General features: G+C 51.1%; 1 protein-coding gene across 1 annotated transcript in view; it reads right to left on the minus strand.

The window, feature by feature from the left end:
• Window positions 1-24,502, minus strand: part of GALNT14 (polypeptide N-acetylgalactosaminyltransferase 14) — a 207,417-nt gene that overhangs the window by 29,018 nt on the left and 153,897 nt on the right. The window contains exons 3-8 of the mRNA XM_012652433.1: window positions 23,216-23,314; window positions 12,908-12,975; window positions 10,651-10,716; window positions 10,366-10,487; window positions 1,874-1,961; window positions 1,114-1,198 (exon numbers count right to left, since the gene is read on the minus strand). Of these exons, the coding sequence (XP_012507887.1) occupies window positions 1,114-1,198; window positions 1,874-1,961; window positions 10,366-10,487; window positions 10,651-10,716; window positions 12,908-12,975; window positions 23,216-23,314 (528 nt within the window). The remainder of the gene's footprint in view (window positions 1-1,113; window positions 1,199-1,873; window positions 1,962-10,365; window positions 10,488-10,650; window positions 10,717-12,907; window positions 12,976-23,215; window positions 23,315-24,502) is intronic.

The raw sequence follows: 24,502 nt of genomic DNA on the forward strand, positions 1-24,502 counted from the left end.
GTTACAGGTTGAATCGTGCCCCCTTCTATGCTCCCAGTACCTAGAATGTAGCCTTATTTGGAGAGAGGGTCTTCATAGAGGTCATCAAGTTAACATGAGGTCAGCAGTGTGGGCACTAGTCCAATATGACGGCTGTCCTTACACGAAGGGGAAATTTGGACACAGAGACAGACACACAAAGACGATGGGAAGAGACACAGGGAGGAGACAGCCACCTTTAGGCGAAGGAGACAGGCCTGGAACAGATCCTTCCTCACAGCCCTCAGCAGGGAGGACACCTGAGGACACCTGATTTCAGACATCTGACCTCCAGAACCCTGAGACAGCGCGTGTCTGCCGCGGAAGCCACCCCACGTGTGGGGCATTGTTACAACAGCTCTAGTGAACTCACATACACCTGAGCACTGAACTCTGATCTTCTTTGCCCAAAAGATTCCTTTCTAAGGGGGCCTGGTGAGTTATGCCTAACAATGATAAAATCTCAGTAAACAGGTTTTTATGATGTGTTTTATTTCCCAAGCTGATTCCGGTATAGCATCGCATAAATGATAGGAGACCCTTGTCTTAACTCAGGTGTTCCTATCCACTGACAAAGCCACCCACAGCTCAGCAAAGCAGCCAGAGTCCATGCCACCGTCATGTTCTCACCCAGAAGGCACAGATGTGCTTGTTAATACGTAGCAGTGGCTGTGCCTTGATTTTGGCCTCCACTTACAGCAGTGGTTGATTCAACCTTCCCGGACTGAAACCTGACACCTAAGACCCAGGGTCTCTGCTCCTGGCCCTCGAGAACCATCCTTCCCTCACCAGAGGCCTACATGGACCCTCCTATGGTAGCAAGAGGCACAGCTACGTCATGGCACGTGTGAGAGTAGACAACACTCCTCAGCAAGTTTTCACCAGGCCCCATCTCCTTAGCTAGAAGTTTCCATGAAGATGAAAGCCTCCTAAAATGAGGGCAAAAGTGGAGACGTCTTGGCAAAGTGTTCTCTTTGACTCTGCCCAGTCCTTTGCTATCTCGTATGGAGTGCCTCCCTACACCATGTGACAGAGGGAAGGCCCCAGTGGGGACGGATCTGCCCACTCACCCTCGCACAGACCCTTCCCTCTTACCTAATGGGCTCCGTGGGGTCCAGGCGCTGAGACTTCTGCATTGGCGAGAGCTGCTCCCACTGGAAGTGGAGGCTCCAGTCAAACCCTGAAACACAGCACTGTCCTGCTTGATTTGGTCTCTCAGAAGCACCGCAGAGCTTCTCCAGAAGGTCACAAATGCACCTGGGTTCCCTAAGAAGCTGGCCCCCGGGACACAGGTCCAACCAGGGCTGATCAGCAGCCTGGCTGCCAAAGCTCCCTCTCACAGCTCCTTCTCTTTCTCTACCTCCCACGGCCTCTCTGAACCTTCTCTACCGGGCAGAGTTAGGAATAAAGCGCAGAGGATATGGAGCCCAGGGTAGGGCCTGGAGATGACAGGATGGACAGTCACGGAAGGAGGCCCTTGGCCCTGAGTATCGGGAAGTTGTGAGCAGGAGGTTTGGGAGAGGCCCCTAGACTACCTGAGTCACCTCAAAGTCGGTCATGGGGGGAGCACGAGGCCCTGGGCAGAGATGGGGGGCGAGACTCCAGGAGAGAGGGGCGGAGCGACGGGGCCCCACACAGCCAGGGAATCCTTGCTCCCATCGCATTCTCAGGCCTGGGGTGAGCCCTGTCTGAGCGCTGGAGTGCTGCCCATTCCCAGCCCTGCCGTCCACAGTTCTGGTGCTAAGAGCCAAGCTGGAGTTATTAAGTCACTGCAGGCAGGCTGGGCGTTCCAGACGAGTCACTGAGAGCTTTCCCTCACTGTCCCCACCCGGGAGAAGGCATCAGCCCCACTCACCCCCTCTGAGCTCTGAGGCGGACTTGATGTAGGCGAAGGTGTCCAGGTTAATGATGTCGATCACGGGGCACACCACCCGCGTGTAGTCCTGGAAGACAACAGACCCGCGCTCAGTCTGCCATAAGGAGCCCATGGGGAGTCAGGGAGCTCGGGAGGCCTCCCTGGTGGTGCCAGAGATGGGGGTTTTGTGGCCTTGACCAAGCCCTTTCGTCTCTGGGTCTCAGTTTTATCATCTATAAAATGAGGCACTGGACACTGAGACCTCTCCAGTTCTGATGCCTAAAACGCTAAGCGCCTTTCCTTGACTGCTGGGGCCCCTCTGCCACAGCGGCTGTTGGAGAATGGTGCAGACAGCTGGAGGCTGGCTGGGGAGCGCTGTGCACCAAAGAAGGGGAAACCGGGAAGCCCTTCCCCCTCCGTGGGCTCCAGGAGGCAGATCCGGCTGGGAAGGCGACCCGAAGCCCGCAGCCCTGAGAAGCAAAGTCACACACACCCCGCCCCGGGAACCTCTCAGTTTCATTCCAGGCCTGTGGCTCACAGACAAGTGGATGGACAGCATCTCCGGAGACTCCCAACGTCAGCCATTCCCTGTTCACGCTCACGAACCTGTGCCAGGTTCCTTCCCTCCTCACTTCCAGACTCAGATCCAAGATGCCACTGGCCACCTCCATGTGCATTTCACTCAGCCCTTCCAATGGTGGCTTTATCCTCTTCTCCTCAAACACCCTCCTCCCCCTAAGTTCCCTATTTCTGTTAACAGAATCATCGTGTATCCCCTCCCCCCAGCACTAACTGGAGAAGCTTCAGCCGGCCTGTCAACCAGATCAAGTCCTGCTGGTTCTAACTCTACATTTGTTCCTTTGAATTCCTCCTGCCTCTCCTTCACCCCTCATGCCTGGGGAATCGCAAGGGACTTTTAAACCCAAGCCCACCCCACCTCCTTCTCTTCTGCTTCATTCTACTTAGGGCCACCAAAGGTGACTTTCCAATTTGCAAATCTGACTCTGCCACTCAACTGCTAAAAACGTTCATTGCCTCTAAGATAAGGTACAAACTCCTTAGCCTGGCATCCAAGACCATCAGGACAGGCCTGTCTCGAGCTTTCCAGCCTCATCACGTCCTACTTCCCCCAGGCCACCCCATCTCGAGGCATGAAAATTCTCCAGAGAACAGTTTCAAAATATGCAAGCCCAAGTCACCAGCCCTTGGGGGCCATCAAGGCATTGTGTACATATTTTCAGGTTTCCCAATCCTGGGTTAGTACCCCTGTACCTTGCATGCAGTGGGGGAAACTGCCCCCAAGCACGGAGACTCATAGACAGCTAAACAGAAATCAGGCGGACTGGGGAGCTCCCAGCAAAACCAGCAGGTGTCTGGAAACCAGGCAGGACTGCTCTTCTAGTCTTTTGCCCTGACCACCTTTTGGCCGACACAGGCAGGAACCTCTGGTTCTCCTTGAAGCCATTTAATTTCCTGCTTCAATTTTTCCTCCAAATGAGCTTGTCTCCTTATTTTAAGCTCCAGATTCACTGAGTGTCTGATTTTAAGTTCACAGACTTAATTTGGCCCTCAGTCTCCCACATGTGACTCATTCTGACAGTAACAAGGTGCCTCTGAAAACCAATTGGCCCACATGGAAAGAAACGCTCATTTTCTATGCATTGCTTCTACCTCTGGGATGTCGCAGATGCTCATTCACAGTCAGCACTGCACCTGCCCAGCTGCCATGGTTCCTCTGGGGCTCTTCTTGGGCCACTGTCATTGTGTGTCTGTGTGTAGATGCACATGGCAGGCACACACACAGTCATCCATACGAATACCCCCACACAAACATATGCACACACACACATTGTCCCTTGAATTCTGAAATGTCCTCAGATGTTCAGCGACATCTTCTGGTACATCTGACAAAGTCTTCATTTTGCCTCTGTTTTGAGTTTTGGGGCCTCGGCGGGTGCACTATGTCCTTCTGCAGCTCCTACACAGTGAAGGATTAACCGTGCCCAGAGATAGTTCTGGCCTTTACCCAGCTGCTTGGAGGTAACCTCTAAACCCTTGAAATACCCTGCCTGGAAGAGCATCTTTGTTTCCCTGGGAGCTGTGAGCTACACCACATAGTCTATGCTAACAATGTGATTTGTGGTGAGGGCCTTGAGCCACGCAGCACCCACTCAACTTGACCTCTGGAGGGTCCTAGAGACCATGAGAGTGGTCAGCTTGTCTATGGGACTGACCCCCAAGAAAAGCTTCAGATACTAAGGTCCAGGTGAGCTTTCCTGGTTGGCGATACTCCATGCATGTTGCCTCACATCCTTGCTGAGAGAAGTGAGCGCTGTCCCTACAGCCCACTGGGAGAAGACAACTGGAAGCTCATGCCCGGAACTCCCCTGGCACCTTCTCCCACTGCCGACTTTCATCTGTATCCCTTCACCGTAATAAACCATAACCACGACTGTCACAGTTTTGCTGAGTTCTTAGTCCTTCTAGCAAATGATTGAACCTAAGGGTGGTCTCAGGGCCCCCCGAACTGCAATCCTGTTTTGCTTTGACTTTAAAATAAATCTTCCCCCAATATTTGCAAACCACAATGCCAAATAAAATGCTGACTGTTCACTTTGGCCACGGACTCCCCGGAAGCCATGCATGGGTTCCACCTCCAGGACTGCGACAGCTCTGGTGCACTCCCCGGTAAGCTCTGAGGGTTCTGTCCTATTATCCCTGTCATAGCTCGGCCATGGCGTCTGCCTGGCTGCGAGTCACGGAGACCAGAGAAGCAGTGAGGGATGTTTGGGGCTGAGTGTGTGTGGAGCCGCGACCTTGAAAGGGGCTGCAGGAGACTTTAAGAATGAGCCATCCAAGCCAGGGCACGACCTCTCTGAGTGCCACTTTTGTATCCCTCAGCCCCAGCCCAGAGCCCGGTGGGCAGCAGGTGTTCAATCTGTGCTGGCTAAAAGAGGACGTCTATTACTGCCGCTGAGGACACTGTCGGTGCTGCCAGCAAGCATGTCGCAGCTGAACAGGATGGCTTCTCCTCCCGCAGGCTCCCGATGAAGGGACTTGAAGTACAAATACCTAGACCCACAGGAGGTCCTTGCCTCGTGCCCCACCAGGCTGTATCTTTAAAGCTAGGACCACGCTCAGCTCCAGCAGGCAGCAGGTGGAATCTTGGCAGATCCTGGACCACATCCCCTGCTCTCTCCTCCCCCATGGAGATCCAAGCCCCTACCCCCACCCCACTCCCACCCAGCCCTCCCCAGCCAGGAGCAACAACAGAGGCGGAATGCACCAGCCCGTGGCCATCGTCATCCTGCTGTCATGCCTTCCGTTTCTCCACTGAGTCATGTAATTAAAACCACACTGGGAATTGGCAATCCGAGGGACGTTCACTCCTGTGGTCACCCAGCATCCCTGAGCACCTGCTGTGGGGTGGCTGTGGCGGGTACAAAGATGAGTAAGACTTCCCAGTTTAGGGAAGGTGAGGACAGGGGACATGGTGCTGATACAGGTGTGTAGACACACAGCCTGGGGGCCTCTAAGCTGGCCTGGAGGGAGGGGGGAGAGAGGAGCAGGGGAGTCCTCAATGAGGTGACACTGTGGGGCAGGGACAAGTTGGCAGGACACCTAGGTTCCCATTCTGGTTCTGCCATCTAGAATACATGTGACTTTACACAAGTTGGCACACTCTGTGGGACTCTGTTTCTTCATCTGTAAAGTGAAGACAGGTTACTATTTGCAAAACTACCCTGCCTCTCTAACAGGGCTTTTGTGAGGAAAAAGAGAAGAAGGTATGTGATAAGTCTTGGAAGAATATGTCAGCTATTATTAATATTTATATAAATTTGCCAAATGCTACAGGGATTGGGATTTCTTAAAATTTTTTCTGCTACTAAAAATACGTAGATAAAGAGGGGGAAAAGAGAAGCCTACGTTAACAAAAAACAAACCAAACTGGTGCTGGTTTCAAGTGTCTTCACGTAATTGAAAGGAAGAGAAGGAAAGCTGGGGAGGTTTTCAGTGTGGAAAACACCAGCTGAAGACAGCTCATGACAGCTCAAGCCCAGCCTCTTCCTTATTTCTTTCTATTTTTGAAAATCCCAAACTCGAATTACTGCTTAACATTTCTACTTCCACACACAAGACCAAATCACGTTCTACTCTAACACAAGACACATACAAAGACACGCAGAAACCAGGCCGACACACGCCCACATTCCCTATCCCCAAAGGGCTGTCCCAGAGGAACCATTTCACGTCATTAAAACAGTCAGGGTCTTAGCAAAAACCTCTGCAGCCCCTCAAGGGGCAGAGCCAGACCATGGTTCCTGGGCTTGTCTGACTAATCTCTCTGCCATGAAAGCTTTAGCACAGGCAGCGGAGAGGACCGAGGAGCTTAGCTTGGGAGGCTGAACTCAATCTTGGGGCCAAATGCCTCCCCGAGAAGGAGTGTTAGGCAGCAGGCAGGCACTAAAGGAGCCGGAGGTTTTGCCTGACCAGTAGGTGAGGCTGGCCATGGATGCAAAAGTGAGAACATGACTCAGAGAGGGCTTCTGAGATGGACTCGGAGCCACTGAGATGGAAAGGGCTTTGCAGGTTCATTAAGGCTGTCCAAGGAAAGCAAGGCTCGCTTAACGCATCCTGCAGGGACAAAGTCAGCCTGGGGGTCCCTACAGATTAAACATAAAATTACCATATGACCCAGCAATTCCATTCCTCCATATATATACGCTCAAGAATTGAAAATAGGTACTCAAAGAAGAAAAAAAAAAACTTGTACACAAAAATATTTATAGCAGCACTATTCACAATAGTAAAAATGTGGCAACAATGCAAATGTTCATTAGTGGGTGAATGGTAAATAAAACATGGTATATACATACCATGGAATATTGTTCAGCCATAGAAAGGAATACTGATACATGCTACAGTGTGGATAAAGCACACAAATGTGCTAAAAGAAGCCAGGATCAAAAGGCCACATACTGTAGTATTTATGTGAAATGTCCAGAATAGGCAAATCCATAGAGACAGAGAGCAGATTAGTGGTGGCCAGGGGCAGAGAGGAGAGGAGAACGAGCAGCGACTGCTAATTGGTATAAGGTTTCCTTTTGGGGTGATGAAAATGTTTTAAAATTAGGTCATGATGAGGGTTACACACTGCCGTGAACATACTAAAATCATTGAATTGCCCACGTTCGAATGGTTAAAATAGTAAATTTTGTTATATGTATTATATTTTACAACATGACACACACACTCATACAAAGTCAGCCTGGGGGCAAAGGCCATGGGGACGGAGTACACCACTGTCACGGCTGCACCCAGGGAGGCCTGGGCACAGTTCTGGGCAGAGAGCTCCTGGGGTCAGGTCTGAGCCCTGACCACACCCTGGTCCAGCAGCCCCCAACATGTAATGAGAGCCAGGGCCCCATGAGCTTCAGCTCCTGGGTATGTGGCCAGCAACCTGGAAGGGGGAGGGGGCCTGCCTGGGGCAGGGGCCCCCGAGGGGTGGGGCCCAGTGAGGAGAGGAGCAGTGCTGCGTGGGCGCTGGACCGTGCCCTGACCACGGCCCTCCATTTCTTTCTCAGAGACGAACGTCAAGACTGTTTACACTGCAACACATCTGTCATTCTAGGAGAGGGGCAAGTTACCTTAGAAACATTGCTGGGAAAATGCTTACGTATAACATTAAGGGAAAAAACCAGAATACAAAATGATATAAATACAGTATGATTACAATTATGTAAAAAGACACTATCTGCAAAGGGAAAAAGATCCTAAATGGAAAGAAATGTTAACAGTGGATGACTCTGAATGGTAGAATTTTGATTAATTTTTATTCTACTGCTCCTCATTTTCCAAAATGTCTACAATGATCATGGAATACTTTTGTGATGGAAAACGAGAGGTCCCAGCCTCCTCTGTCCCCTGCCAAGAAGTTTTCCATTATACCACATTCCTCAGTTTCGAACCCACTTTTTTTAAAATATGACCTTAGTTTAGGTAGGGAACACCTTGTCTCTTCCTTACAAAATCCCCTGTAAGCAGAGACACCATCTCCAACCCCTCCCTTTCCCCAGCTAAGCACTTTTAGACTCTGAACATTAGTTCTCATTCTGCTTCCTTAACCCTTAGTTATTGTTTAACGTGCTGCAGTTTCCTTTTAACTGCAGGCATGAATGGGCACAGAACGATTTAGCTGGCCCTAGGGTAGTGTCAGCAACTCCCAGGCAGAAAGATCTTTCTGGGAAGTAAAGGTTCCTGCCGGGGAGTGGTTACCTCTATCACCAAGAGGTGCCCACATGTTTTCCATATTTCTTTTCCTCAAAGAATTTCAGTTTTACTAGAGTTTTCCCTGGCTTCTACCTGTGTTCACTTACTGTGCTCCCCTTCACGGGAGGTCGTTTGCAAACCAGTGTGGCACCAGTACACAGGGACCCCCTGGGTCTTACCAAGCAGGGCTGGATTCCGTTTACATGGCCTGTTCCAACCTCAGGATCCTGCCCAGAATAGGTGTTCGATCAACATCTGTTAATTAATTTAGGGGCAGGACGCGAGGCTGCTTTCCTATTCCAACCCTATCACCTCCCCATGGCATTTGGTCTCTTACTGACATTTCCAGACACCGAGTACCTCCTCTATGACGGGCAGGGTAGCCACAAGGAGGCACTGGTGCCCGCACTGGGTTTGGAATCTGTTAGGGCTGCAGTTCCCAATCCCTGGTACCTGTACCAACCAGTCTGTGTCCTTTTGTGAATTGGGCAGTGTTACCGCCTGAGCTCCGCCTACCCCTCTCCATCTGTGGAAAAATTATCTTCCCTGAAACTTAGGAACCGGGCTGCACAGCAGGAGGTGAACAACAGGTGAGCGGTAGGCAAGCGAGTGAAGCTTCATCTGTATTTACCGGCGCTCACCATCACTCACATCACCTCCCAAGCTCCTCTGCCCCCATCCATGGAAAAATTGTCTTCCATGAAACTGGTCCCTGGTGTCAAAAAGGTTTAGGGACTGCTGTGTTAGGGGAGACAGAGAACCCAGAAGAGGAACTGGTGGACCAAGGGGATAAGTATTGCCAGGAGTGACCTTTGCTGGCCGCACCGTCAGGAAAGGCTTCTTAGAGGAGCTGGGGCGGGGGCTGAAGAGTAAGGGCTTGTGGAGCAGGCGAGAGGCAACCGGGGCAGGAAGGGCTTGGCCAGAGCTGGAGCAGTGGGGATGTCGGAGGCACGTTCAGGGACAAGGAGTGGCCCAGCTGTGCTGCTGCTGTAGACAGGAGGCAGACGAGGGGCGCGTGTGGAAGTACCAGGCAAAGCCCTTCAAGTGAATGATCTGTTCATGACTTAGTATTTCTCAGTCCAGACCTCTTTGCCTGGCTTATACAAAAAGGAGGTGGAGAGGGGAGATTTCTAAACAACACTGAGTGGACGAGCCTCCCAACCTCAGGGAAAATGGTCACTGATGGGCTTTAACACCTAGGCCCACGTGTGAGAACTGTGTAAACCCAGAGAAGCTCTCTCACTGGAACGAACGACGCTGGTAAGGACGTCTTAGTTCTCTTCTGAGCAGTTTACGGAGCTCGATTCTTCCATCTCCTTAACACCATCATTACGCAGGCGGATGAAGAATGCGAAGGAAGTGACCACAGCCCAGGGAAGATACTGCTGAGGTAACACCCAGGCCCCGGGTGCTGGCAGCACCGCTAAGGAATAGCGCACCAGGTTACAGAATCGCCCAAGACTGCTTCCCCATCTGGGAAGCAGGCATGTTAGAAACACCTGACCTCCTACTTCACAGACGGCCGTGCCCGTCAGTAACTCAGGAAGAGTAATGACAGGACAGAGGCCACACATTCCGCAGATCAGCTGCAGGGATGGTGGGCTTTATGGAATATAAAATAATGATGGGAAAAATTAAAGTTTTTTGTTTACTTTCAAGAGGAGTAACTGAGACATAAAGAAAAGATGCATACAGGATTCTAGAGTAATTTATGGAAAAACAGAGGCAGGAACTCAGGTCTCTTGGCATCCAGCCTGCCGGCATGGCAGAGCCCTTGGGTGAGGATGATGCATGGTGGAAATGAGACAGAGGCCTCAGGAACCGGAGATGAAGCATGGTTAATTCTCTTGCCTCCCTCCTACAAAATGCACTCATAAGGGCTCCCTTTCTGGAACCTTCTGCTCTCTGGTAGAAACAGTTCTGGGCAGTTCTCTTGCCGATGAAGCTGCATGTGTCATGTACCAGCTGCCGGCAGCCCCAAGTGTAGGTCTGCTGTGGGTGCTGGTCCTGGTCACATGTCCTGGTCCTTGCTCTACCATGGACTGCTGTGTGACCTCAGGCAGGCTGCTCCACCTTAGCTCCTTCGTCTGTAAATTGGGGACAGCAGTCTGTCCCACTCACCTCCCAGAGGAACTAGGGGGCACATGTGAGGTGATGTGTCCGAGAAGGCCTGGAGACACCTGGTGGAGGGAAACCCGGCTCCGCCCCTCGGCCCCACTCACCTCTTTGACCCGGTGCAGCAGCGGCTGGAGCCAGTCCCTGTTCACCTCACAGTGGCTGTCAAGGAAAGTCAGAGTGGTGCCCTGGGCAACATCAGCACCCCGAATCCGGGACCGGACCAGACCTGCGGTTAGGGGCAAATGACCAAGGGGGTGCCACTGTCTCTCCATCATCCAGCAAGACCACGGAAGAGCCATCCAGCATTTGCCCAGAACACCCAAACTCACCCCCGACCCTGCACCCCCATACCACTCACACCTGAGCCCTGCCCAGCTGCAGGGACCTACCTTGCCGCTCGTTGTTGCGCAGGCATTTCACTTTGGGCAACTTGATGAGCTGTTTGCAGTCATCGGCTACAAAGACAAAAGGTTATGCCGAGTGAGTGAGCGTCTGGGACACGCTTGCATGATGCAACTGTGAACCTGAAGGGTAGGTAAGGCAGCCCCGCCCACTGTCCCCACCCCCAACTACCCAGCCGGGTCCTGCCTCCAGGGTGCTCCCAGGCTGTGGAGGGGCTGATGGATCACTGCTGTCACTAGACAAGGTGGGCCTCTTGGGTGCAGGTCAGTACACAGCAGCACCTGTGCACCTGCTTGAAAATACTCCGGGTGGGAAATTTTGACCTCGTCACCTGGGGATTTTCTCCTCTGGATAGGATTCAAAGCATGAGATGAGAGTCCTATTCACCTCGCTGGGTCTGGTAAAAACTGCTGGGCGGCCATGAATGGTCGAGACGGACTTTGGACTTTCTTTCAGAGCACGGAGACCCTCTCTGTGAAAGGATCAGCCCGGTGTGCCTGCTGTCACTCAGAGCCAGTTCACTTCTCTATGACGCAGGGAGAGGTGCTGGCGCCAGGGTGGGCAAGAGACTCCGCTCTAGGCATTTGTCCCAGGTGCCCCCTGGATTGCCTGCTGTCCCCTCAGTTTCTTGGCTCTGAACGCCATACCTTGGCCCCATCATTTTGGTGTCAGTTTATGTATTTGCATTAGCGAGGAAAGTCACACAATCAGATCTGTGCATCAGAAAGCTCACTCTGGAGGCCACAAGGAAGGCGGCCTCGTTGAGGCTATTGCATTTTATTGCATTAAAATGTTCACATATTTAATCCTTAAATAAACCATATATACTATCATCATCTCATTTTTATAGACAAGGAAACTGACGACATGAGGTTGATCATTTGCTCAAGGCACGTAGCCAGGGAGTGAGGAAGTCGCAAGGCTAGGATCTGAACCTAGGCAGTCTGGCCCCAGAGTCTGTGCTCTAATCACAAGGCTCTTCTGCTCCCAAGTGAATCCAGCAGCTGTCCCTTCTCCTGCCTCAGTGCCAGACTACCCCCACCACGGTGAGTGTCTCCTAATCTCCAAGATCCTCCTCACCAGGGAAGGAGAGCAGATCATTGAGTCCCAGAACTCAGAGTCCTGATCTCATTACTCTGGGCCTTATGCACAACCCACTTCTGCGTCACTCCCAGAGGTTCCAAGGCTGTGCCACCAGCTATGGGTTCCAGCTTTGTACAGCAGACCCCAGCGTGGCAGCAGCTCCCTGCGCCCAGCTTCCAGCATCAGTCTTGGTGGGGGTGGGCTCCACTCTGCCGGACTCCGAGCTGTCTCCAGTGGGCACACTGTTTCCCCTGTTTTATCATCAGGGAGAGGCTGTCCTGTCTGGATATGGCTGACTGCACGGGACTGCACCAGGCTGCTGGGATGCTGGCTCTTGGGGGACGTGTCAGCACTATTAACACTTGAATTGGACAATGCTTCTACCATCATTGTGCCTTTCAACTTTAACATACGGATGTCTGGAAACACCCCCATGTTTTTCTCTGGAGAGTGCACCTGGGGTGTGAATTAGGTTGGGACCCAGGTTCTCTGACAGAAGGATTGGGGGACACAAGGTAGGAGACAGTAATGAGCAGCATGTTGGGAGACAGAAGGCAGCCATGCACTGTGTCAGGGATAGGGCATGGGAGGTCCCCTGGGGGTCCCAAAGACAGGGCCCATGTGGACCTCTCCAGGAATGGCAGAGAGAGGGCATGTTAGCCTCAGCTCAGACTGCAGATTATTGCAGCATAAGAAATAAGAATCTCTAGTGGTGGGCTTTGCTTCTGGGTTTTGGGTCCCAGTGCGGATCCTTTGAACGTTCAGTGTCTTTTCCCATGACCAGGAATGTAGGTCAGGGGAAATGACATATGTTCATGTGCATGCCATGTATGCTTGCACATATATGTGCACACATACTTGCATAGCCAAGTGTGCATGAATCCACATGCATATACTCATGCACTAACCAAATCAAGAATCTACTAAATTTAGCTGGTTAGGTCCTCAGAGATTCACAGCACAGAACCCAAGAAATTATTTTTTAAAAGTAAAGATTCTCTCCTTCTTGAGCCCAGCCATGGACACTCGAAGTCTTCCATCCCTATTACAAACCTAGGCCTTCCTCCATCCCCAGGAAACCAGTGCACTCACCTCTGCCTGTTCCACAGGGGCAGGGGACAGACACTGGCGCCTAAAGAGCAAGTGAGCAACGTTACTTACGGTCATTGCTGAAGTCATCCACTAATATGATTTCCTGGATCAGATGCATAGGGGTGCGGTTTAACACGCTGTGAGATCAAAGAGAAGAAATCATTATGGCTTCTAGTGGCAAAATCTATATGTTAACCTGAGTTTTAAACAGACACTGTTGCATTTGAGGAATGAAAACTCAGAGCCACCACAGGGCTTGTCCAGTCACGCTGTCCATCTGTGAGCTGGCAGGGTGTAGTTCCGCCTTCTCTTAGTGAATGCCACTACCAGCCACCTGGCCACCCACACAGAAACCCAGGAGACATCCTAATCCCCCTCTGGTTCCCTTAAACCCCAAAGCAAATCAGTGAACAAGACTGGCTAGTATCATTTGAAAATGTCATTCCAGCCACTTACACCTCTGCCACCTCTGCCCTGATTCAACCTCTTTTGCCTGGTTTACTGCAATAGCCTCGACCTGCCCCGGCCCCTCCCAGGCCGCCTTCCTTTGGCCTCCAGAGTGAGCTTTCTGCTGCACAAATTTGATTGTGTGACTTTCCTCACTAATGCAAATAAATTGACACCCCCAGTGGCTCCTCCTTTCTCCATTTCAGTCCCCAGCACACTCCTAAGGCCTTTGCAGCATGAACCTGGCCCGTGTCCCCTCACCCCCACCCCGCTCCACGCCAGTGCCGCTGTCTGAAGACTTCCTACTCATTCTTAACCGAGAGCCTTTCTCCTGCTGCTGCCACCGCTCGAAATGCCCCACGCTGCCCACAAGGGCCAGTTCAAATGTCACTTCCTCTCTAACAGCTTTCCAACCCACTTAGTGAGAATTAATTACTTCCTCCTCTGGGATCCCTCAGCAGTTTGTATCTGATCCTACTGCTTTTCTCACTTCCTGAGCCTGAAGGTTGGCTGGTTTTGTACCTCACCCGCCTGTTGTTCCCGCTAGAGCAGTGGTCCCCAACCTTTTTGCCTTTTTGGCACCAGGGACTGGTTTCACGGAAGACAATTTTTCCACAGATCGGGTGATGGGGGGAGGGATGATTTTGGGATGATTCAAACAAACACATTACATTTATTGTGCACTTTATTTCTATTATTACATTGTAATATCTAAGGAAATAATTATACAACTCATCTTAATGCACAATCAGTGGGAGCCCTGAGCTTGTTTTCCTGCAACTAGATGGTCCCATCTGGGGGTGATGGGAGACAGCGACACCCAAAGTGTGTTGCTTATGTCCAGTCTACTCCGTAATCTCATTTTGGTTGCTGTCACAGCAGAAAACTTGGCTTCACAAAGACAGGATGTTGGAAATGGAAGCAGGCTTTTCATTGCTTTTGTGGCAATCTCAGGATATTCTACCTTGACTTTAATCCAGAATGTATGGAGATTTGAAGTTGTCTCAGACATACTTTTAAGGCTACTATCATTTGTGATCTCAAGCAGTTGATCCTCTTCTAGCACGGACAAAGTCGATTCAGCTGGCTTATTCACACATGGGTCAAGGATCCATTCCTTCCCTGTTCAGGGGTCCTTTGTGGTTGGGAAGTAATGCTCACACTGTTTTGAAAGCTGAGAGAGGTGATCGTGCACCAGCTGGGAGAAAGAAGGCCCTGGCTCAGTCTCTTTCAAAATCTCTGCTAATGTTTGAAACATGTCAAAAAAATCCCAATGTTCACTCATCACCCCCATAATTCCAGTTTGGCTTTGAATGCAGCCACTTCATCTGCCAACTTGAACACAGTTGTCGTTCTCCCCTGAAGTGACAGATTGAGTTCGTTGAGCAGGTTGAACATGTAACACAAGTAAGCAAGTTTTGTGACTCATTCTGTGTCGCTGAAATGTGCTGCCGGTGGTGACTGTTTTTCTAAAAGAAATCTCTGGAGCAGCTCTCGTAACTCAAAAACTCTGGCCAGTGATCCACCTTTAGAAAGCCATCTCGCTTCTGTGTATAAGGGAAGACGTGTGTGCTCTGTGTCCATCTCCTCCCAGAGTTATGCAAACAGACATGAGTTAAGAGCATGTACTTTAATGTGGTTGATAATTTTAATCACATCCTGCAAAACGTTGTTTAGTTCAGGTGACATTTTTCGGCTATCCAGCATTTCTCTATGGATGACACCGTGCGTAGACTCACATGCAGAAGTGACCTCCTTGACCCAAGTAGTGAAACCAGAAAGCCGTCCAGTCATGGCAGCTGCTCCATCCGTGCATATACTGACACACAATGACCAATTCAGTTTTCCTGATGTGTAATCATTCAAAGACTTGAACAGGTCTGCAGCTGTGGCGTTGGTTGGCAACAAAAGTGCACATAACATATCCTCATGCACATCCTCCTGAAAAATATATTGCATAAAACAAGCATTGCTGCCTTGTTGTCAACATCGGCAGACTCGTCAATCTGGATTGTGTACCATAGTGACTCATTAATGCTCTCTAACAATTGTGCCTCAGCATCCTCTGCTATTTCATCAATTCACCTAGTTATGGTGCTAGCGGGAAGAGGAACACGTGCCACCTTTTGAACTGCAGCCTCTCCTAATTGTTCATGGCAAATGTCCTTAGCTGCAGGCAGGTTCAACTCTTCCCCAATAGTAAAGGGCTTCTTAGCTTTAGCAATGCGGTTAGCCACTAAGCGGGATGCTCTCAGTGTAGACACATTTGATGAAATGGCAGCCTTCAATAATTGCTTCTGTTTCTCGTGTTCATGTTTTTTTCTTTTGAAAAACTCCAAAGGCTTGTCTGTTAATGGAGGGTGCTTGGTCTCCAAGTTGCGAAGCAGTTTCGAAGGTTTCATGGCTTCGTTGGATAGCTGGTCACCACATAGTATACAAAGTGGGTTTGGAAAATGTGACTCACCTGTTGCAATGAGCCCGTAACTTAAATATGACTCTTGGTATTTTCTTTCAAATGCAGCTTTCATTTTGTTGGCAGTCTTAGAGTCTTCTGCTGTCTCATCACTGGGTCTTTACCCCTTTTCAAAGAAGCTCTCCAGCGATGTTTGTTTTTTACTCATTTTTGCTGGGGTTAGCTTGTGGGCTTACCAAAACTGACTAACTGTGCAGTGCAGCAAAGAGGTGTGGATGGACGTGGGCTGAATAAGTGCTAGAATCTGACTTAAAGTCTGCCGCCAGATGCAGCTTCACAATTAAAGATGCTCACTTGCCACTATAAAGCCTGACACCAGATGCAGCTTAATTGTCACTTGCCACTCACTGATAGGGTTTTGATATGAGCCTGCAAGCAATTGATTTATTATGGTCTCTGTGAAGGCAAACCTCTCTGCTAATGATAATCTGCATTTGCAGCTGCTCCCCAGCGCTAGCATCACCGCCTCAGCTCCACCTCAGATCAGGCATTAGATTCTCATAAGGAGCGCACAACCTAGATCCCTCGCATGCCCAGTTTACAGTAGAGTTTGTGCTCCTGTGAGAATCTAATGTCTCTGCTGATGTGACAGGAGGCGGAGCTCGGGTGGTGATGCCATCGAGGGGGAGCAGCTGTAAATACAGATGAAGCTTTGCTCGCTGATCCACTGCTCACCTCCTGCTGTGCAGCCCGATTCCTAACAGGCTACAGACCAGTACTGGTCCGTGCCTGGGAGCTGGGGATCGCAGCACTAAATGGTAACATCCCAGGGCAGATCCTTGTCAACTGCTCTCCGTCTTGTCAGAGTCCAGCATGCCTTGGCCCATCATCACTCCTTTGAGGGATGTTCACGGCACGCCTGTGTGCTGGCACCGGGCATGTGACGGTGAACAGAGGAGAATGAGTTCTGCTTTCCCGAAGCTTGTGGTCTAGCAGCTACTTCCTACAAGCTGTGTAACCTCAGGCAAGTTACTTTACAGCTCTGTGCAGCAAAGTATCCCATCTATAAACCAGGGATGATCATAGTAGTACCTACTTTACATTGCTGTTGAGAAAATTAAAGGAGAAAATGCATATAAAATATTTAGCATATTTGGCACTACGTGATGATAAATGATAGGAAGTATTACTATTTAATATTTTCTGCATCATTAATGATTTTTGAATTGAACACACTTCAGTCGCCCCTCCTGTGCTGTGGGTCTCTACCCAGGAGCAAGGATTGGGTTTCAGTGTTAACTCCGGGTCCCACTCCTGTTTGAGAAGGCTGGATCCTGCTTCTCCTGAAAACCTCCAAACCACATAGTTTCTCAGAAACCTGTCGGGGCCACACCAGCCACCAGGGGATGCCCAGAGCCCCATGTGTGTTGGAAACGGGTTCAGAGCGGGCGCTGGCAGAGGTTCTATGAACCACCCTCTCAGGAGAACTATGTTTCTGGTGAGTCACCCTTTCTATGCAGGATGCAGACTCTCCTGGAAGGGAACTTTGCCTGGGGCTACCGTATTTATGAAGCCTTAATTCTCACCATGACAACTAGTATAAGGTGGAGAGAGGAACCCCAACACAAAGCCCACTGTCACTGTCTGCTGGGAGCTGGGGTCGGGGAGGAGAAGAAGGCTACGGCCTCCACCAGAGGGTGTGGGAGGGGACCGTTCACTACGAGAGTCCCACAGAAAACACACACAAACACAGCAACCAGCCCTCTAATCAGGGAGGGAGGCAGGAGAGAGCAGAAAACCTGCTGGAAGAATAACCTCTAATGAGATTTGATTACGGCTGTAGCTTCTGCATTCGATTCCCCCAAATCCCTGCCGGCTCTTTGAAATTCAAGAGTTCTCTTCTGTGAACATCAAAAGGTAAATCTCGTGCGGCTCTGCGCTGGTTGAACTGAGAGATGATTAGCGAATAAAAAACGTCCAGGGTTTAAAACAGAAAAGAAAAAAAAAAAAGAAATCGTCAGCAGTAAGTGCTAATTAGACCATTTCCTGGTAACACCTGGCTTGTTTTTGTACCTCTAATCAGAGCAATTGGCGTGGTGGCAGGGTCCCCTTAAAGGTGGCTCAGGGCAGGGAGGGCCTGGGATGGGCTTATGCTCTGGGTACCTGGGTGGTTGGAGGAGGAGAAGGTTCAGTCCAGCTCATGGCACCTGGCCTGGCCCAGATGGTCCTCCAGGGCCCTCTCTTGTGCACACTCAGCCCCCAAACCCTGGTAGCTGGAGCCTCCCTCCCCCACCTCACCACCTTGTCTACAGCAAAGCAAAGCCCCGCTTCCCAACAGGGCCCAGCACAGGATGGCTCTTCTCTGTGTCACCCCCACTCCAGCTGTCTGCCCTATGCTCTTCCTTATGTGGCCTTAGCACGGGAGCAAGTACTGGTCCCACCAGCATATGTGAGCCACACTCTGCCTGAGATCCTTCTAGAACTGAGTCTCCTATATGCAGCTCACCTCTCTGCCAGAGGGCGGCTGTTCAGGCAGCATCTATGCCTGCTGCACCGTAACTGTGGCCCCCGAGGAGCCCCAGAGGTGGCAGGTAGCACGGGCTCAGAGGCCAGGTGGGCTCCACCACCCACTAGCTGTGCAATCCTGAACCACAGAGACGCTGGCTTGCTCCCGGCCTGCGTTTCCTCCTGTAATTACATTTTCCTTGTAAAAGCAGGCGATATTAATACTTGACCTACTTCACAGGCTTTTGTGCGTATGAAATGAGGAAATGTATTTGAAATTACTTTGTGAACTCCGCGGTGCTCTACGCAGGCAGGTTTTATCAGACACTCCATAAATACCAGGAGAATGAAGACCCGAGGCCGGCTAACGGTTGAGTTTAGTCGTTGTGGAGTGAGACTAACTTGGGTTCAAGTACTGTCTCTGAGCATCCGCCCTTCCCCAGCTGTGAGAGCTTCAGTAAGTGTTCAACCTTCAGCACCAGGACTTTCCTCGGCTGCAGGAAAGGAGCGCACTGTGCCTGGCAGACGGCAGCTGCTCTCCGAATAAGGTTACTGATGCTAATTGAAAGTACATATTGAAACTAATAACAGCAATGTGCATGACTTCCAGCTGTGGTTCTCAAAGTGCAAACCCCAAGCCACCATCACCTGGGACTTGTTAGAAATGCGAATTCTTGGGCCCCACGCCAGAGTTACTGAGCTGGACTTTCTGGGGATGGGGCCCAAGAAACAGTGTTTTAACAATCCCGCCAGGAGCTGTGAATGCCTGCTCAAGTTTGAGAGCCACTGTTGTCTGCCAAGGCTGAAAGCTCATGCTAACACCTGTTGTCACCCGTACAGGCTCACTATGTGCCAGGCTCTACTTCAAGTTCTTAACCTATCTGAACTTATTCAATCTTCTCCACAATAATGCCAGGTAGTTATTATTAGTAGTCCCTGTTATGTGGAAAAGGAAACTGAGACAGAGAGGTTAAGTAGCTTGCCTGGGGTCACACAGCTGTTAACGGCAGAGTAGGAAAATTTGGCTCCAGAGTCCAAATTCTTAACCACTTTAATCTGAGGAACTTCTCCTTTAGATCTAAGATATTACAAAAAAGCGATCATGGATCAGGATATAAAGCGATCAGTTCTGGAAGAATCAGGATATAAAGCGATCAGTTCTGGAAGAATCAGGATATAAAGCGATCAGTTCTGCATGCTCCAGAGCTGCCAGGGGAGGGGTAGGGCTGAAGGATGCTCCAAGAGGAAGGGGACAAATACACAGGGACTTGCTGCAACAGCAGTGAAGATGACAGTTCTTCAGAGTTAGTTCTCTCTCCTTAGGTGAGAATGTCCCCTAATTCTTCAAGGTTCTGATCCCCCCATCACCTATCTGCCCCACCTGGCCTCTGCCTGGCTCTGAATGCCCCCAGCGCCCCAGCTAACCCAAGAGCTTGGGGGGTTGGGGGGCACACTCAGTTCCTTGAACATCTTTCCCTCACAAGAGCCTGGTGGCAAAGCTGTCCAGAGTTCTAGAAAGTTAAAGATGAAAGGTACATAGAGAAGATCCTTTCATTGAAGACAAAGGTGGGGTAGGAAATGATTTCCATTCATTCCTCTCTCAGTGTCTAGTGATTTATGCAACAGGGTAGGGGATGGAAGCTTCTAGAAGTAATCTTCCTTGATCTCACCCCTAAAATCCATTTCCACCCAGCCCGCTGATGCTGTAAGTGCCACCTGTTCACACACAGTGGTTCTCAGACCGCCATTCAGCAGGTCACTTGTGTCTGAGTCAGGGGCCTGGCTTATATCTGAAGTTCCTGGGAGGCAGGAAACGGGCTCTCTCAGTCAAGTCGTGTGGCACGTCATGAGTGTCTTCCGAAAAGTAGGGTGCTGAGGGGCACCCCTCCCAGAGTGCAGGGTGCCAGGGCCTCCATCAGGCCAGTGGATAGGGGAGCTGGGGCTGCATCCCAGGGCAGGCAGGAAGCCCAAGCCTGGCTTCTCTCCTTCCCAGCACATGGCTTTGAGTCTCTGCGTGGCACACAAACCACCCATTTCAGCGGCTCAGGATGAGGCTTCAACCAGAGTGAGAGATGGAATGTGTTCTGCAGGCCACAAAGCTCAGGATACATCTACCATATTAACATCATTAAGTATCATTTTTACTATTAAAGAGATATGGAGGAGCAGCAGGAACAGGAAAAGTACATCTCAGAGCTGACGGGGCCAGGTCTGAGCGTGGCCGTAGCATCCTGGGGAACATAAGCATAGTGTAAGGAGGTACGGGGAGTGGAAGGCCCCGGGGCCCCCATGTTACGTTGTAATGCTCCCCAATGTCTGAGACGTTCCCCAGAGGAAAGTGTATTGTGGGAAATGTGATAAACTATTATAGAAACACAAAAAATATTTCTATTACCATTTTAACAACCTGCCCAAGGTCACACAGCTAGGAAGTGGTAGGGTTGGGACTTGACCCAGGTCTTCTGACTCCAAGCACAGTGCCCTTCTCAATGTCCCAGAGCCTCTTTTCTCTGGTCAAGCACTTACTCTATGCCAGGCACAGTTCTCAGTCCTTCAGCCTAACTAGCTTGAAGCAACCCTACATGCTAAATATGATTCGTATTGCCATTTCCTTGATTAGGAAACTGAGCCACAGGGAGTTTAATAAGAGATGAATAAGATACAGTCCTTTTCCTAAGGCAGCTCACTGAAGAGTATGTGGGAAAAATGCATAAAAGGCCAGAGTAGTGATGTGCAGAGAAGAGCCCAGAGGAAGGTCCCGAGGGGGTGCGTGTGAGTGTGTTGGGGTGCAGGTGCCTGGCATCAGAGAACTCCTTGAAGGACCAGGAGAGACCAGCCTGGACATCCAGGAACCTCTCTCAGATGCTACTAGTGTCCTCATGGAAACATCTAGCAGACATGCCCGGTCATGACCTGTGGTGCAGCCACCATGGGTGGTGGTGGGGAAGGCAGAGTCTACCACTGGCTTGTTGCACTGTCCCCTCTCTCCCCCCGTCTCTCCCCTCCCCCGGCCCCACGCCCAAGCAGGTCCCAAGGGGGTGGGGAGTTGGGGCAGTGGTCTGGCACCTCTGTTCCATCATGCATCTGCTCAGCCCCAAAGGCCCAGACACTCCAATCTCCCCTCACCAGAGCAGACTCAGGTACGTCGTACCTCCCCACCCCTGTTCCCCGCACATACCCATACCAGTTTATAAATCAGCCAGGCACTTTATTAATCTACCGTGAGACTCTCGGTTGACACCCGACAGTGACTTGGCACATTTTCTTGTCAAGAGCTGTTGCCTTGTTAGGAAATCAAATTGGAATCTGGCAGCTTGCAGGTGAACGCAGAAGCCAGGACGGGCAAGCAGCTGGAGGACAGAGCCAGCTCGCCAGTGGCCAGGGACTTCTGGGCAGCAGACAGAGCTGTCCCTTGGATGAGCAGAAGCAGGGAGCTCAAAGCCTTGCGTCTGGACAAGTCCCTCCCTGTGTTTCTGCAGGACGTGCTGACTGTGCACAGTGGACATTCATCATCAGTGACAGGTGGGGCTGAAGATCCAGTGCCTTCCCTCGCGGAGAGCCTACTGCAGAACTTACCTCCATCACCTGGAGATTCCTGCCTGCCCGCAGCCATGCGGGTGTGGGAGGGAGGAAAAGTGTGGCTTGTTTGATGGACATGACAAGAGATTTTGCTGTGCTTGGTGCACTTTCTTTGGCCCACATTTAATCCTATTTCCTTCTCTGTGGAGTCAGGCGACCATCCAAAGTGCTGCCCAACAGATCCGGGAGGATGCTACGAACCGTATCTTGCAGGGGCGTGGAGGTATCAGGGTTCTCACTCTGCTAGCAGGCGTGGCTGTGGCACCCTGCTGCTTAGCGATGCTGAATGCTGCCAGTGGGACTAGCCTTGCCCTAATCAGGCTGCCGAGAAGGACTCTGGGGTCAGAGTGCGGGGGCTGGAATCCTGTTTCACTACTGTTAGCTGTGCGACATTACGCCTCGATTTAGCATCTCCAATCTGTTTCCTCAGCTGTAAGGTGGGCATGGCAATGGCCTTGCCCCTCCCCAGCTGAGCATGGCCAAGGTGTGTCTGCACAAGAGCAGGACTCACGGTGAGGCAGATGCTGGGGGTCGGTGGGCACCGGGAGAGGAGGGGAGCGAAACAGCCAGGGCCTTTGGAGAACCCGGGGGAGGAATTCCCAGGCAAGCTTTCCAGGTGCAGGTCTGTGTTCTCAGGGAAGTTCTACTGGGGGCTGGCGCTGGGACAAAAATCCATGCAGGCCACAGGCCACACCCAGCAGGCTGCACCCATTAGAGCAAGAACGAAACCCAGACTAGGCACTGAGGGTGGACTGAGTCTCAAGGGAGAATGGGGCTGGAGCCCAAGGCAGATGGCCAGGACGGCAAACCTTAGTGATGCCCGCAGGCTGTTCTGATTTGCGTCAGCACTGCCCTGGGCAGGTGTGCAGGAGGCGGAGAGGCAGGGGGCTGGGTGGGCAGACTTGAGTTCTAACCCCAGCCTCCCAGGGCCTCAGCTCCTCCTGCAGTTGTGGAAGTTGGAGCCCACGCTCTAGAGCAGCAGTCCCCAACCTTTTTGGCACCAGGGACTGACCGTTTTCACAGAAGACTATTTTTGCACGGATCACAGAGGGAGGGGATGGTTTCAAGATGATTGAAGCATGTTACATTTATTGTGCACTTTATTTCTATTATTATTACACTGTAATATGTAATGAAATAATTATAAAACTCACCACAGGTTGGGGACCCCTGCTCTAGAGGCAGTCTAGCACAGCAGAGAAGGCCAAGGGCACCAAGACCTTCCACAGGTTACCTGACACTCTGGGCCTTTCTCCCTAAGAAATGGGGCAACAGCCTCCCTCATAGGAATGTGAGCGGGGGCCCAGTGGACGCATGTGATGTGTGGAACGGTGCCCGGTGTTCCCAGCACAGGGCCGGGCTCCCAGGGAGCAGACAGGCCCCCACCAAGTGCTGGCCTGGAGCTGGCTGGCAGACCAGGAGGGTGCCCTCACCTGCGGATGGTCCTGAGCAGGGTGGAGCGGGCCTCATTGTGGAAGGTGATGATGATGCTGGTGGGTGGGAGGTCCGTATAATACACCAACAGGGTGCATCTGGGGAAGGAAAGGCAGAAGACGGTGAGACTTTGGGGGACAAAGTGGACCTGAAAGTCTAGAAACCAGGGTGTTGGCTGGTCACCAGTTTGACAGACACTGTCTGTCAAAGGGACCTCCCCAGCTTCAGAGCACTGGGTAAGACCCCAGGGCCTCACTGGGCCCTAAGAGGGGCCAGGGAGCTCAGAGAATGACTGAAGCCCAATTTCCCACCACCTTGGGGGAATCTGGGCTTGGAGCCAAATCAAGGTGATATGCAGAAAATACAGGTGGCATTTCTCACACACCTCAGTTAGTGCCCAGTGGTCCCTACCAGCCACATGAACACAACCCCAAGTCTTGGGCTCTGCTCCCCAGTTGGTGTCCTTCCAGCTTTTCCTCTCGGGCCACTGGCCAGCGGGCAGATGCTTCACCCTGTTCTGGGCCAACAGCTCCAGCCCTCTGTGCCGTGCTGCCCCGGCCTCTGCCACACACACCTGAATCTGGCATGTTTAAAGAGGTGGAGCCCCAAACCCCAGTATAAGCAATAACACCCCGTCTTGAAAAAGCATTCACTCCCATGTATCCAGGATTATTTTGTATGACAATTACATCTGGGGTAATTTCAATTTAATACCTCGCTACAAGTGAAAATTGTACCCTGCAGCCCGAAAATTACTATAATAATGAAAATAAACCCGCTGAGTGAGGCTGGTGCCACCAGGGCTACCACTGGGTAAATGCTTCCTCCTGTTTCTTGCTATTTCAGGGGTTGTCCAATTATTGGGGGGGTGTATTCAAGAAAAAGTAAATAGCAGACTTTTGGGGAGTCAAATGTTTGCTCTTTTCATTTTCCCATTTTTCTTAGGCCTGGGGCTTTTAATGTGGGTTCCAGTGACCCAGGAACAGGCCTCAAGGGCGGGTGAGCCCTCTGAAATTGCTTGCAAACTGTGTGTGCAAATGTGCATTTTTTCCTTGAAAAGACAGTTTTCACTAGATTATAAAAGAAGTCTTTGGCCTAAAACACTTAAGAGCCTCAGTGCCAGGCCAACGGGCCTGATGTCTCTTTGGCTCCCTGGTAACTCTGAACGGCTTAGCGCAAGGTGATGGAGCAAGGACTCGTTCAGAGGATGCCAGGCTGTTCTGCTCAGGACCAGCATGGGCTGGGCTGGGCTCATCCACAAGGAGCTGAGAGTTGGGGAAGGAAGG

Source organism: Propithecus coquereli, unplaced genomic scaffold (genome assembly GCF_000956105.1).
Source record: "Propithecus coquereli isolate 6110/MARCELLA unplaced genomic scaffold, Pcoq_1.0 Scaffold39, whole genome shotgun sequence".
NCBI lineage: Eukaryota > Metazoa > Chordata > Mammalia > Primates > Indriidae > Propithecus > Propithecus coquereli.